Here is a 13,278-nt window from a genome sequence, read left to right on the forward strand (position 1 = left end):
TTTTAATTATTTATTTATTTATTTATTTTTAGCTGCGTTGGGTCTTCCTTGCTGCGTGCGGGCTTTCTCTAATTGTGGCAAGCGGGGGCTACTCTTCGTTGCGGTGCACGGGCTTCTCACGCGGTGGCTTCTCTTGCTGCGGAGCACGGGCTCTAGGCGCGTGGGCTTCAGTAGTTGTGGCACGTGGGCTCAGTAGTTGTGGCTCACGGGCTCTAGAGCGCAGGCTCAGTATTTGTGGCGCACTGGCTTAGTTGCTCCGTGGCATGTGGGATCTTCCCAGACCAGGGCCCGAACCTGTGTCCCCTGTATTGGCAGGCAGATTCTCAACCACTGCACCACCAGGGAAGTCCAACCACCCAGTTTTTGATCCTTATGGTCAGCCTTGGAACTGTCATGGCGCCTGTGGGTGTGTCATTTAGCTTGCTGATGTATTACAGTGAGTGTATACTGGGGCTCAAGGTGTAGTGGAAGTCGACTTGTCCGCCATCTTGGACCCATTTGGTTTAAATCAGTTTATGTCATGTCCTCAGGCTATGTTATTCTTTCAAAGGTTGTGCCCTGCCCCCTTCCCTCCTGTTTCATTCCCCCCTCAGAGATTTTAGTCCCATATTCTTATGGGAAGCAGAAGGGCGATGGTTCCTCCTCTCTAACTGCTTCAAGGCTGAGTAGGGGCGTCGACCCTGCCTGTCAGGGAGTAAAAACCTCTGGATGCCTGATCTAGGGGCCCCAGGGGCAGGACAGCTCCTTGTTGTAAGTCAGTATAGGCTGGAATCCTCTCATAGTCATCATCTTGGTATAGAACTGTTGTAATGGCTTCCATAGCCTTTCTATGAATCTCCTTGATGATGAAGCACTTTTTGTAACAGCATTAGAGTACAAAAATATCTATACATGGTAAAAGACTTAAACGGCATGGTTACACATCGCTTACAGTGTAATCGATAAAGAAACTTTGTTACAATAACCAGAATTAGGAATGATTACATTTAACTTAATGTACCAAATAATCCTAGTTACATATTTCTCTTTAAGATGCCTCAGGGCTCCTCTAAAGTACCCCAGAAGTTATTAAGTTTCAAAAGAAACTTAATTAAAATTTGATATTTGGGAAGTTTGTCAAAAAGTTTACAAACACCTGGTCAAATAAGATCATAGGTCACTGTGAGACAATATTTCTTAACCAAAGTTACAAAAGATCTCAAAAGCAAATACAGATCACTTAAAGGCAAAGAAACTCATACTATCGCTTGTTAAAAGCAGCATTTCAAGGAAACTTTGGAGGGAGAAAGCAAATCCAGACTTGTCCCAGCCCACTCCCAACAAAATTCATTTATGCAGCTAAATTGAATCCAGTCTTAGAAAATCTTGATCATGCACAACTTTTTTCAGTTTTTTTCCTCATTCCTCCCACCTTCTTTTACTGAAAACATACATTTTACTTTCCTTAAAAGTTTTTTTTTTTTTCACATTGAGTTACTTTTCTTGTTGACAGATTTATAACAGATTGAATAAGGTTTTATTTGACTTCTAGTAAATCTAGGTACAAAAGAAGTATTATACTCAACATTGATGATTTTAAAGACATGCCTATATTAATCAAACCAACAAGTTTAAGCCACCTTCAATACTAGATATCAGTTTAGTACTGAATATTTTCCAGATGACATGTACCTGAAATTTATTCTGGCCATTTTATTTTCTATTTCTGGGTATTTACATAAGTGCTTAATTTTTTAAAAGCCAATTAAGTAGAGCTCTTTTATGAATTAATTTTTGGCAGTACCGTACACCTACAACACACGTATAGATACATATGAACACACAAACACAGAGACCTCGTAGTTCCCATTCCAAAATTTCAGTCCTGAGACAGGTACACCATAAAACCCATCAGTTACAAGAGGTTGGACTCAAATTTGGCTTCTGGCAGATGGAACAAATCAAGGTCACTTACCTAAACCCTTTTTACTAGTGTTTACAGAAAAGACACTTAAGAAAATTAAATTTCATTTAAATTAAAGGTTGTGTCCTGCCCCCTTCCCTCCTGTTTCCCTGGCAGAGTTAGCACTCTAAGCAAAGACTGTGTGAGCCGGGAAGGTGTGTGATGTGTTCTGTGTGGGTGAGGCAGAGGGCTGGAAGGGATGTTAAGAGGACTGGAGAGGCCAGGCCAGGCCTGGTCTTGCAGGCAGGATGAGGAGTTTCGTATTATTAAACACAGAGAGCCTTTGAGTGATTTTAAACCAGTGACTTAATCCAATTTGTGTTTCGAAATCCCTTTTGCTGCTACAAAAGACTTTGACTTCTCTAGTTGTAAAATACTTAGGATAGGTTTAATATATTAAATAAAAGAAACTGATTTCTTAGCCCTAAATACTAAGGTCTTTGAGTTGTTTGCCAGAAAGAGTTCCTGCGTTAAGAATCTACATGAGTTTACATCTTAGATATCAGAAGCTTGAGTTATAAAAATAAAATTATTTACATCTAAAATTTTTCATTTAGTGTCAGAGGATAGTCTTAAAACTTTTAAGTCTGAAATCCTTCTTTTGCCTGCTGGAATCAGATTACCTTCACTCCCTGTTGTGACTGTTGGTGTATCTGAAAAGTGATAGCCTGAATGTTGATTTACTGTGCACTCAATTTTCACAGGAATTTGTCTTTTCCCATTTGTTCCATTTTAAAAAGAAATGGCCTTTTATGGTCCTAGTTGCATTAAAAGCAGTCACAGGGTGTTTCTTTTAATTAGAAATGCATTCTCTGTTGCACAATAAATTTCTTTCTTGTAATTCTGATCATGAGCAACATCTTACATTTCAGTTAGTTCATTCAGGAAGTATTTTCACGCCTACTCTGTGCCAGGCACCGTCTAGCATCTTGGGCTACATTGTGAACTAAACAAAGATCCCTACCTTTGAGGAGTTTATATTCCAGTGGGAGGAGGCAGATGGCAAATAATAAGCGTAATTAATATCTTTATTATACTAATAATAAATATAACTAGTATACTGGGGGTGGTATGTGCTATGAAATTAGAAGCAGAGCAGTTGGTGCAGTGAGCGAGGAGCCTGCAGTTGCAGATGCGGTGGCCGGGTCGCATCATTGAGAAGGTCTGCCTCGAGCAAAGGACTGGAAACTTGTGTGGATTGGTGGGGGGGTGGGGGGTGAAGATCCAGCAGAAGGAACAATCATACAAAGAAAGGCCCCAGGCCAGAGTGCTCCAGGCCTGTTTGAGGGACAGTAAAGAAGCCAGCAGGTCTAGAGGGAGGGAGGGAGTTCCTCAGCCTTTTAGGAGCAGGCTTCTCAGTCAAATTGAAAAGCTCATAAGCCAAAATAAGTGAATAAATTAGGGAAAGAATTTTCATTCTGTGAATGCTCTGCAGGTGGTAATCTATAAATACCCCGACTCATGTCTTAACTTGATTTAGGTAATTCCAAAGTAACACGAAAGTTTCTTAAATTCTTTTCAAAGGGCAGCTAAACAAACAAGCCAAAAATCTCTTTTTCTGTGAATGAGAAACTGATGTTAGATCACAAGCTCATATGACCTAGCATTTAGTAAAAGCTGAATATTTACCTTTCCAATTTAGAGATCTCAGGTTAAAAGCCAAAGGCTTTGTTTTACAGCAAAGGATGGCAGAGGTGCCAAATGCACTTACCTCCAAGAGGGGCAGTGATGGGGGTGAAGGTTGGGCCGAGTCTGGGGGAAACTGCCCTGTAAGAGCAGCTTTGGTCACCTCCCTTATTTCTTTCAAGCTCAGTTGCTCCAAATCCTTTTTTAACATTTTCATTTGGTGATCTATATTTTCTGTTCTTTGACTCAGTGAGATTTTCCATGTGTTTCTTAAGTTTGCCACCTAAATCAGGCACACTACTTTCATAAGGTCCTGTTACCGAATCAGGTCTGGCTGCTGGCCGCTCAGAATCAATACTCAAGAGAGAGAGAAATGTTGGTAGAAAGGAAAGTTGCTTTTAATTATAGAATGCCTGCAATCTGCAGAGATGGTGGACTCAGTGTCCCCCCAAAACCATCTCCAAAGATTCTGCTTGGCCGTGGAAGTTTTTAAAGGGAAAAAGGAAAGTAATCTCAGTCAGTCATTCACATAGGGGGTTACAGTCATCGACATCCCACTGTGTGCAGGCTTGCTGACGTCTTGTGATGATCCCTCCCCGCCCCCCTGCCCAGCTGTGCAGCGTGTGGGAATCTTATTCCCCCACCAGGGATTGAACCCGGGCCACGGCGGTGAAAGCACCAAGTCCTAACCACTGGACTGCCAGGGAATTCCCATGATTTTTCTTTAGATGCTATCGTGTTCACAGTTTGTTCGCCGGATTACTGAAGGGGAAGCTGGGGAAGAGATCTGGTTATCTGTTACTTATTCTTCATTTCTACTCCTTTGATCTACGGAAAGAACCAACAGACTAGGATTAGGAAAGGTATCATGTGGTCAAAAGGTCTGAAAGGTGTACTAGGGCCGGAGATGAGTAGAGCCGGGGTGGGGGGCAGCGGGGGGCGCTGGGGGCTGCTTTAAGGTTAGTGACAAGGCAAAGGGGCCTCCTGCAGAGAGCTCTTTCCTGCCAAAAGCTGCTTACAAATCCCCACTTGTCAGAACATCATTCCATTTCTGTGGGATCATGGGCAAAGGTCTGTCTTCTGTGACTTCTTCCTGCTGACGTAGGGTGCCGTGTTCTTAGAGTGGAAGATGTTGACATGGGTCTGTAGCATCTCTTTGCTCACAGTTGTAGTTGCCCGTTCCCATACAGGGGCAGAACAAGCTACAATTATTTTGATGCCCACAAAGATACAGATTATTTTCAGCAGTAGTGTTAATCCCATTCTCTTAAGGTCAGTTCTTGGCACTGTGCTAGCCATAGATTCCGTACTGCTCAAGACGGAGTGGTTCGTCATAACTGCAGTCTGGTCGTCATGCAGTCAGCCTTTTCCCTCTGGTGGCAGTTACGGTATCTGTAAAACAACTCAGGAACCTGCATCAGACACTGAGTCTGTAACTCTATTGTCCTAATCATTAGCTGCTTGAGCCTGCTCCTTTGTGACTCAGGGAGGCCTGGGAGACTTCAGCTTCTCTACAGACAAGAGGCAGGAGACGTGGAGGGGTGTTTGTACTTGGGCGGGGTTGGGGTGCGGGGTTCTGCTCGGTTCCAGTCCTAATCAATACTAATGTAGTAGAATACTGCCAGAGTTGCATGCATATCAAGTGTATTTTGTTGGTGTGTATATTCAGTATCATCTTTGTTTTGCACATACAGTATTCTTTATAAAGAACCAGGCTTAGTTTATCCAGAGAGGTGTTCTGCCGTACTTGCCCATAACTGATCTTTTCCCATGTTTCTGAATTTTATTTTTCAGAGTATCCTTTCGTGGTTTGTTAAACTTCTTTCTTACTGATTCCTTTCCCAATTTGTCATGGTTGTTTCATACTTGAGTCCTCTCTGTGAAATTGCTGTTTATTGTTTTGAGTTTAGTTTCCCATGAGGCTAAAGCTGAGGTATGATCACTAAAGAAAATGCTGAGAAGCACACGTCTTTGACTTTCTGAAACAAAACATTCTACATTCATCTCACAGTAAAAAAGGAAAATGGTACAGGTTAATATAACTGAGTTAGACAGGCCCTAGAAAAATTTGCAAGGCCTTTTCTCTCCTTCCTTTAGATAGGACTGCATAAGCATCACCCCAAAAGGTAATGGTCTGCCCTCTTTTTCTTTAAAAGGAAATGCCATGACCTCTGTAGGCCTCTAGTTCCATTGCCATCCTGAGTGGGAAGTTCAGGAGCGAGCACTTCATAGACATTTAATCTCTGTTGAATGACAGAATGAAAAGATTGAATGCACTCACAGCAAGCTTTTTGCGAAATCCCTCTTTACTGGGTATTTTGATAATTGAGTTTTAAACATAATTAAGAACCCAAGATGGGTATCTACTCAGTTCTTTTTTATCCGTTATGTCAGTTTAAGATATTGTGCAAAGACAAGTCTATTTTGTGTATCTTTCCTATATTCTGTCCTTGGTTTTACTGTGAACGGGTTTTGGATTACATGGCCACAGCGGACCTCTGAGATGTCTCACCCGGTGTTGACGTTCACTTAATCACTATTAACATTCAGCTACACTTGAAGTTTCTAACCATAATATTTGCCAAGCTCCATGTCAAAATGCAACTTGAAAAACATTTTTTCAAACTTAGTGCTGTTTAAGTCAGAAATCCTCAAGAAAGTAAAAAGGGGTGGAAACTAGGTGGGATATTCTTACTAAACATTTTAATTTTTATTATGACAGGAAGGTCTTCCCTTCTTTACGACTTGTCAAATTTCAGCTCATAGAGAGATCCTCTATAATGGTGACATGGCCTGAGCTCGCCCGGACTTGAAGGAACCTGTGTCTGTATGCGGCACATTGTGTGTCCTCTTGGTGGCATGAGAAGCAAGCAGTCGAGGGTCCAGCCATTCATAATTCACACTGTCTTAATAGGGGACTTTCGTTTTCAAGGACTGGCTAGAATGTAAAATCTTACCCTTGAAGATTTATTTAATCTTATTTTTAATGAATTGCCTAGGTCACTTGTGATGAAATTGTATGATCGTACTACTTGATACATGGAAAATATGTTTTTTTTAATAAAGACCATATTTTTTTTTATATATACAAATTAATTTTATTTATGTATTTTTGGCTGCGTTGCTACGCACAGGCTTTCTCTAGTTGCGACGAGCGGGGGCTACTCTTCGTTGGGTTGCGCGGGCTTCTCGTTGCAGTGGCTTCTCTTGTTGCGGGGCATGGGCTCTAGGCACGCGGGCTCAGTAGTTGTGGCTCGCAGGCTCTAGAGTGCAGGCTTAGTAGTTGTGGCGCAAGGGCTTAGTTGCTGTGCGGCATGTGGGATCTTCCCAGACCAGGGCTCGAACCTGTGTCCCCGGCATTGGCAGGCGGATTCTTAACCACTGCGCCACCAGGGAAGTCCCCATGGAAAATATTTTTATTAAATATTTTTAAAGTCTCCTTCCTTAGCAACATGTGTCATTGTTTTCAGGATATACTGTCTCAGGTACAAGATTCTCAGAAGCTTCACAGGAGGGAAAGCTGTGACAAAGAAGGAATTCATTAGTTATCATTCTTTGCATGGTAAAATCATCAACTTCCATCACCAACTTCTAATTCAAATCAGATTTTAATTTGGATGTTCCATTAGTCCTTCTTGAAACTCTTTTTGTTCCCTGTACATGCATGCTGTGTTACTTTGGTTTTATAATTGAAAATAAATGATATAAACAACATCTGAGCTCTTGAGCCTGGAATACCAGTGTAGTTTATTTTGGGACTTGAGTTAAAAGGCTTTCTGGAATTTGTGATTATACCTCTCAATCCTTAAAAGTCTTTCCAGAAACCCTATATCTTATGAGTTCATTCTCACATTTTTCACTGATAGGTCATTGTTTGCTGGTGAAATCCCAGGAATAAGTGGTATCAATCTGGCATTTTATCAGTGACTGTATTAAAGGAAATGAGTGTGATACAGATCTTATCTGACATAAGGTAGAGGGTGTCGGGCACATACAATTTAGGGATAAAAGTAGGAGCAAACTAGGTTAACCAGAGGTAGAGGAAAGACTTCAAGACTGGGGTACACAGAGGGATTGCATCCTGGCACATCTAGATACAGTTCTTATATATCAGTTCCATTTCTTTGTATGAATGAGAAGGAAGAAAATGGAAATCTTGTTTTATACAAAACAAATAGGATAGGCTGTAATCTACGTTATAGAACTGAATTCATCAACTGCCTTAGTAAACTATTTTAGTTATATTGTTAAATTGTCAACAAGCTTGTCGGGTGCCCTTTTGTAGTACCTTACACTGGCTATCTTTTCCTTCTTTCCTCTCCCATAGTTGCTAAAAAAAACAGATGTGTTGAAATTAGTCCAAAAGCCACAATCAGAGGGGCTTGGTTTCTTCCAAGTCGGAGGATGACTGTCTTTTCCCTTAAAAAAACAAAGTTGGGGCTTCCCCGGTGGCGCAGTGGTTGAGAATCTGCCTGCTAATGCAGGGGACACGGGTTCGAGCCCTGGTCTGGGAGGATCCCACATGCCGCAGTGCAACTAGGCCCGTGAGCCACAACTACTGAGCCTGCGCGTCTGGAGCCTGTGCTCCGCAGCGAAAGGCCACGATAGTGAGGCCTGCGCACCGCGATGAAGAGTGGCCCCCACTTGCCGCAGCTAGAGGAAGCCCTCGCACAGAAACGAAGACCCAACACAGCCAAAGATAAATAAATAAATAAATAAATAATTAATTAAAAAAAAAAAAAACAAAGTTAACCCTTTTTTATGTTTATGATAGAGAAATAAGCCTGTCTCTATTTCAGTCACTGTTTTATTTTTATTTTTAATAGAAGAGGGGAAAGCTTGCTATAAATACAGCTGATCTTTTAAAACAAGAAATGTACCATCTTTGCAAGCTAGTCATTTGTAGATCTTTTATTTCCAGGCAAAAATGCCATCATTAGAACTTTTCTTTCCTTTTTATTCCATCCACCCATATCTGCAAGTGTATTATTCTGTGTTCCTTCTGGCATGTCGGTGGTTTGTTTGGGCTGAAGACCACACACTGGAAGCGCAGGGAGACCCCCGGATCAGCATGAGGAGAGCGGGCTGGGAGGCCCCACTCTCATCCCTCCATGAAAAAAGAAGCCAGATTTTGCCATCTTTGCTAGCACCAAGATGCTGTGAAAGGAGGAGCTGGAATTCTTTCATGTTTTCAAATCTACAACTGCTGGTTTATACAATCTTAATTTCATTCATATAACCAATCCTTTTTCTCTTACCTTTTCCATGTTTCTTAATGGATTTTTCCTAGAACACTTGCCTTGATTTTTCCCTTTTTCACCCACCAGATATAAGCATTCTATTTCTTGCCAAGCTGACAGATTTCAAAGTAGAAGTATCCTATCTGATATGAAGACTTAGGCCTTAAAAAGTTTGTTAATGAGGTTACTTGTCTTGGTGTTTACCGAACGTCTAACTTTTATTTTGCTGAACTCTGTTGGCCTTAAAGGATTTCTCAGTGGCTTAGCAGTAATTGGAGTAATGAAGACACTGGCACAGGTAATTGCCTTTGTTTTCTTGTGGCAGAAAAGCTTTTTTCCACCTCTGCTAAGTCCCACTAAAATGAAAACTCAAATAGTGATCATATAAAGAAATTAATGTGTGAACTAGTTGATGCATATTAGGAATTCTGTGCAAGATTTTAGCAATTAGCTTAGAACCTCTTTAGCAGTACCTGCAGATTGTTGAAACAATGGGGTAAAATAGATTTTTTTTTTTCCTGAAATAACACTCTAAAAGGAATAAGATATGGTTTATGCTTAGATGTCACTGAGGTATACATGTAAGATTGTATCATATGAGGCATCTTTTAGACTGAAGAAAAGATGTTATCCTGTTAGAAAACAGAATGAATGTATGGTCAAATTTAATGTGGGCATATTGAATTACTTCTCTTTCAGTTCCTAAGAGGACCGAGAACATTCCAGTAACAACTTATCAAGAGTTGTCGGCCATATTTAACTCTCTTAAATTATGTAGATGGAATGGACCTTCGGAACAGTTGGCTCTGTAAAGAAAAAAATTAAAAAGCTTAGTATTCAGGTGTTGACACTAAGAATTGACCATCTGTCAGAAAAGAGAATCCAGCAGAATGACCTTGCATACTTTCCAGGAGAAAATGATAGGACAGATCTAGGGCTCTGGTAGGTTGTTGGTGGTGGGAGGTACGTGACAAGTAGTGCTTATCACCAGAAAAAAATGGCTTCATTTAGCTCCTGAATTTAGCCGACTGCTGTGATTGCATCAACAGAGCACCTAATCATGTAGCAGCTATGAAGCGTTACAATTATTTCAAGTAAATCTTTCTAGAATGTGGGAGCTCCGTTTTTTGATAGTTTTGGGCTGTAAATTAAAAACGGGGGTGGGGGGGCTTCCCTGGTGGCGCAGTGGTTGAGAATCTGCTTGCCAATGCAGGGGACACGGGTTCGAGCCCTGGTCTGGGAAGATCCCACATGCCGCGGAGCAACTAGGCCCGTGAGCCACAACTACTGAACCTGCGCATCTGGAGCCTGTGCTCCGCAACAAGAGAGGCCGCGATAGTGAGAGGCCCACGCACCGCGATGAAGAGTGGCCCCCACTTGCCGCAACTAGAGAAAGCCCTCGCACAGAAACAAAGACCCAACACAGCCAAAAAAAAAAAATATATAAAAACGGGGGGAAAAAAAGCTGAGAAGCTAATACTTGGAGAATGTTTTTAGGTTGTAATAGTGTGATTAAGAGCATGAACTTGGAAGGCAGACCGCCTTGGTTTGAATTATGGTACCTAGCCTTTCTGTGCCTCAGTTTTCTCATCACTAAAATGGGGCAGTAATAGTACTTCATAAGGTTATGGGGATAACATGAGTTAATATTTGTAAATAGTGCTTGGCACGTGGTAAGCACTATATGAGTTAAAACTCTGGTTTAGTAGCTGAATTAAACATTGGATTATGAAGATGTCGATCTTCAAAATTTAATGAACATTAAATTACTTTCCTCTATGTTTTACTTTCATCTTTCTCAAGACACAGTGTTTTTTACATGAGTGTAGTTTGTCCAGATTGCAGATGGGTTTATACAGCCATATTTAAGGAAAGAGCATAAGCATATACACTTTTCATTGTGCTCTTTTAAAAAACATCCCCAAACTGCTGGGTTGTCGCATACGTGGTAGAAATTCCCACTCTCCTGCCACGACTTCTCCAGTCTAGAGCATAGGTAGACTTCAGAGAAATAAAAACCTCATGGAAATATTTTATTGGCAGTTAACTCCTAACTCTTGGTATTGGCAGCTGGGGAGCTGTGAGACTGTAATAAGTGATGTGTACACGTAAAAGAAGGGAGTGTGGCATGTGGTGTGCATCCTTTATTTAGCAAAACGTTGGATTGTGGGGAAATTATTTGCATTTCATTTAGGTGTTCCCTGTTTGTCTCATCATAAGAATCCCCTGAAGATTGTGGAGATTCTCGTTCAGTAATGTAGGATTAGAGCCTGGGAACATATACTGTCTTTTAAATTAACTAATAGACTTTATCTTTAAGAACATATACTTTTAACAAGCATCTCAGATGATTATGAAGCTAGGGCAAGGTTTATTGAGTTAAGTAGTTCGTCTGTCTGCTCTGAGCCCCAGCTTTCTCACTAACAGAACCAGAGATTTGACTGGAAAGGTGGTCTACTTCCTCACTCACTGTTAGGATTTTGTGATCCCTATTTTCCAAGTGATTATGATACCAAAGAAGAATTCCAATATGTGTGGTGGAATATGAGTTGAGGGAATTAGCCTTCTCTTTACCAGAAAAACTAATTCAGCAAACTTTTAAAAATGTCTTAAGAAAGAAAAAAGCTTTCTGATAAAACAGCAAGCTTCAAGTAATTATTACTAATTTGGTTTCTAAGTACTGACAATGTAAGGTAATAAAACATCCAGGGACTTCCCTGGTGGTGCAGTGGTTAAGAATCCGCCTGCCAATGCAGGGGACACGGGTTTGAGCCCTGGTCCAGGAAGATCCCACCTGCCGCGGAGCAACTAAGCCTGTGCGCCACAGCTACTGAGCCTGCGCCCTAGAGCCCGTGAGCCACAACTGCTGAGCCTGTGTGCCACAACTACTGAAGCCCGTGCACCTAGAGCCCGTGTTCCGCAACAAGAGAAGCCACCGCAATAAGAAGTATGCGCGCGGCAACGAAGAGTAGCCCTCGCTTGCCGCAACTAGAGAAAGCCCGCGTGCAGCAACGAAGACCCAACACGCCAACAATAAATAAATAAATACAATTTTTTTTAAAAAGTCCCAAACTCTGGTAATGTGTATTGTCTTCTGTTCATTGGGGGGGGGCAATATTTAAAGTATAGCTATTTTAGAATTAACAGTCCTTATATTTAGCAAGTTTAGTAAACTTCTGAGCAGTTAAAACTTCTGTTTATTGATCTTATTCTAATCCACGATAATTCTTTCACTTTGGCTAGTTATCACCTGAATATAATTGCTCGGTAATACCTTTCCCATTCTTCACAGTGTCTCAGAACCCACTCTGTGTTTAGCTAGAGAGTTATGCCTCGCTGCCCGTGAGGACACAATTGTCCAGCAACAAGGGATGTTCAACAATCAGCAAATTAGTATTGATTATTTTATTCTTGAGCCAGTGATTTCTTTAGGTGATAGTAAAGGATAATTGGGGGCATTTAGCACACTTACCCGTGGGTTAGTTTTAAATCTTTTTTTTTTTTTTGGGGGGGGCTGCATTGGGTCTTCGTTGCTGTGCACAGGCTTTCTCTAGTTGCGGAGAGTGGGATCTACTCTTCGCTGCGGTATGCGAACTTCTCACTGCGGTGGCTTCTCTTGTTGCAGAGCACGGGCTCTAGGCGCATGGGCTTCAGTAGTTCTGGCACACGGGCTCAGTAGTTGTGGCTTGTGGTCTCTAGAGCACAGGCTCAGTAGTTGTGGCGCATGGGCTTAGTTGCTCCGCGGCATGTGGGATCTTCCTGGGCCAGGATCGAAACCCTGTCCCCTGCATAGGCAGGCAGATTCTTAACTGCTGTACCACCAGGGAAGTCCCCGTGGGTTATTTTTATCCTCTAAGTCTTCCCCAAGCCTGTCTCATGGGAGAATAGCAGGTATTTCTTAGGCTCCACAAAGTGATGGCCAACAATTGACATGAGTTGATGTTGGTTTTGTTTGGTTTTGGAGGGGGAGGGGAAGCCTTCAGAACTTACATATATCTGTATACTTTGGATAGAGCTCCAAAGTCATAATTTTGAGGTTACTTTCCTTTGGATGAATTTAATTCCTTAAGTTTGGGACACATTAATTAATGAATTTCCGTTAAGCCAGTTATACATGTAGAACACTTTTTAGGATGTACAGCTTGTTAAAACTGTTTAATGCATGTGCTATTTTGAATGGTACACCTTACACATCTAATTGTGGTCCATGGTGTTTAATCTCTTCTAGAAACTGGATGGCTTCTACAGGGAGCCAGGCCTCGGATATAGACAAGATTTGGGGGTTCTTCAGTGATGGCGCACCTCCCACCAAAAAGCCCAGGTAAACAAAGGAAGGGGATCCGAGGAACAGAGGAAATCACCACTGATGGTAGATAATGAAAAATAATGAACCTGCCCTACATCCCAGTTGGCGTCACTAATTAATATTGGCCTGCATATAAAAATTAAATTATTTTTATTTTGCATTTA

At 41.5% G+C, this 13,278-nt stretch overlaps 1 protein-coding gene across 8 annotated transcripts in view; it reads left to right on the forward strand.

Annotated features, from left to right (window-relative positions):
• Positions 1–13,278, forward strand: part of FAM118B (family with sequence similarity 118 member B) — a 51,844-nt gene that overhangs the window by 15,816 nt on the left and 22,750 nt on the right. For 6 of the 8 annotated variants that reach the window (XM_082340580.1, XM_082340586.1, XM_082340587.1 and 3 more), the window contains exon 2: positions 13,037–13,129. In XM_082340580.1, the coding sequence (XP_082196706.1) occupies positions 13,044–13,129 (86 nt within the window). In that variant the 5' untranslated portion in view covers positions 13,037–13,043. Of the gene's footprint in view, positions 1–7,107; positions 7,131–8,680; positions 9,107–13,036; positions 13,130–13,278 lie in introns of those variants that run through there. The other 2 variants (XM_082340583.1, XM_082340582.1) reach the window with 2 other exon arrangements.

Source organism: Balaenoptera borealis (assembly GCF_965194805.1).
Source record: "Balaenoptera borealis genome assembly, chromosome: 11".
Lineage (NCBI taxonomy): Eukaryota > Metazoa > Chordata > Mammalia > Artiodactyla > Balaenopteridae > Balaenoptera > Balaenoptera borealis.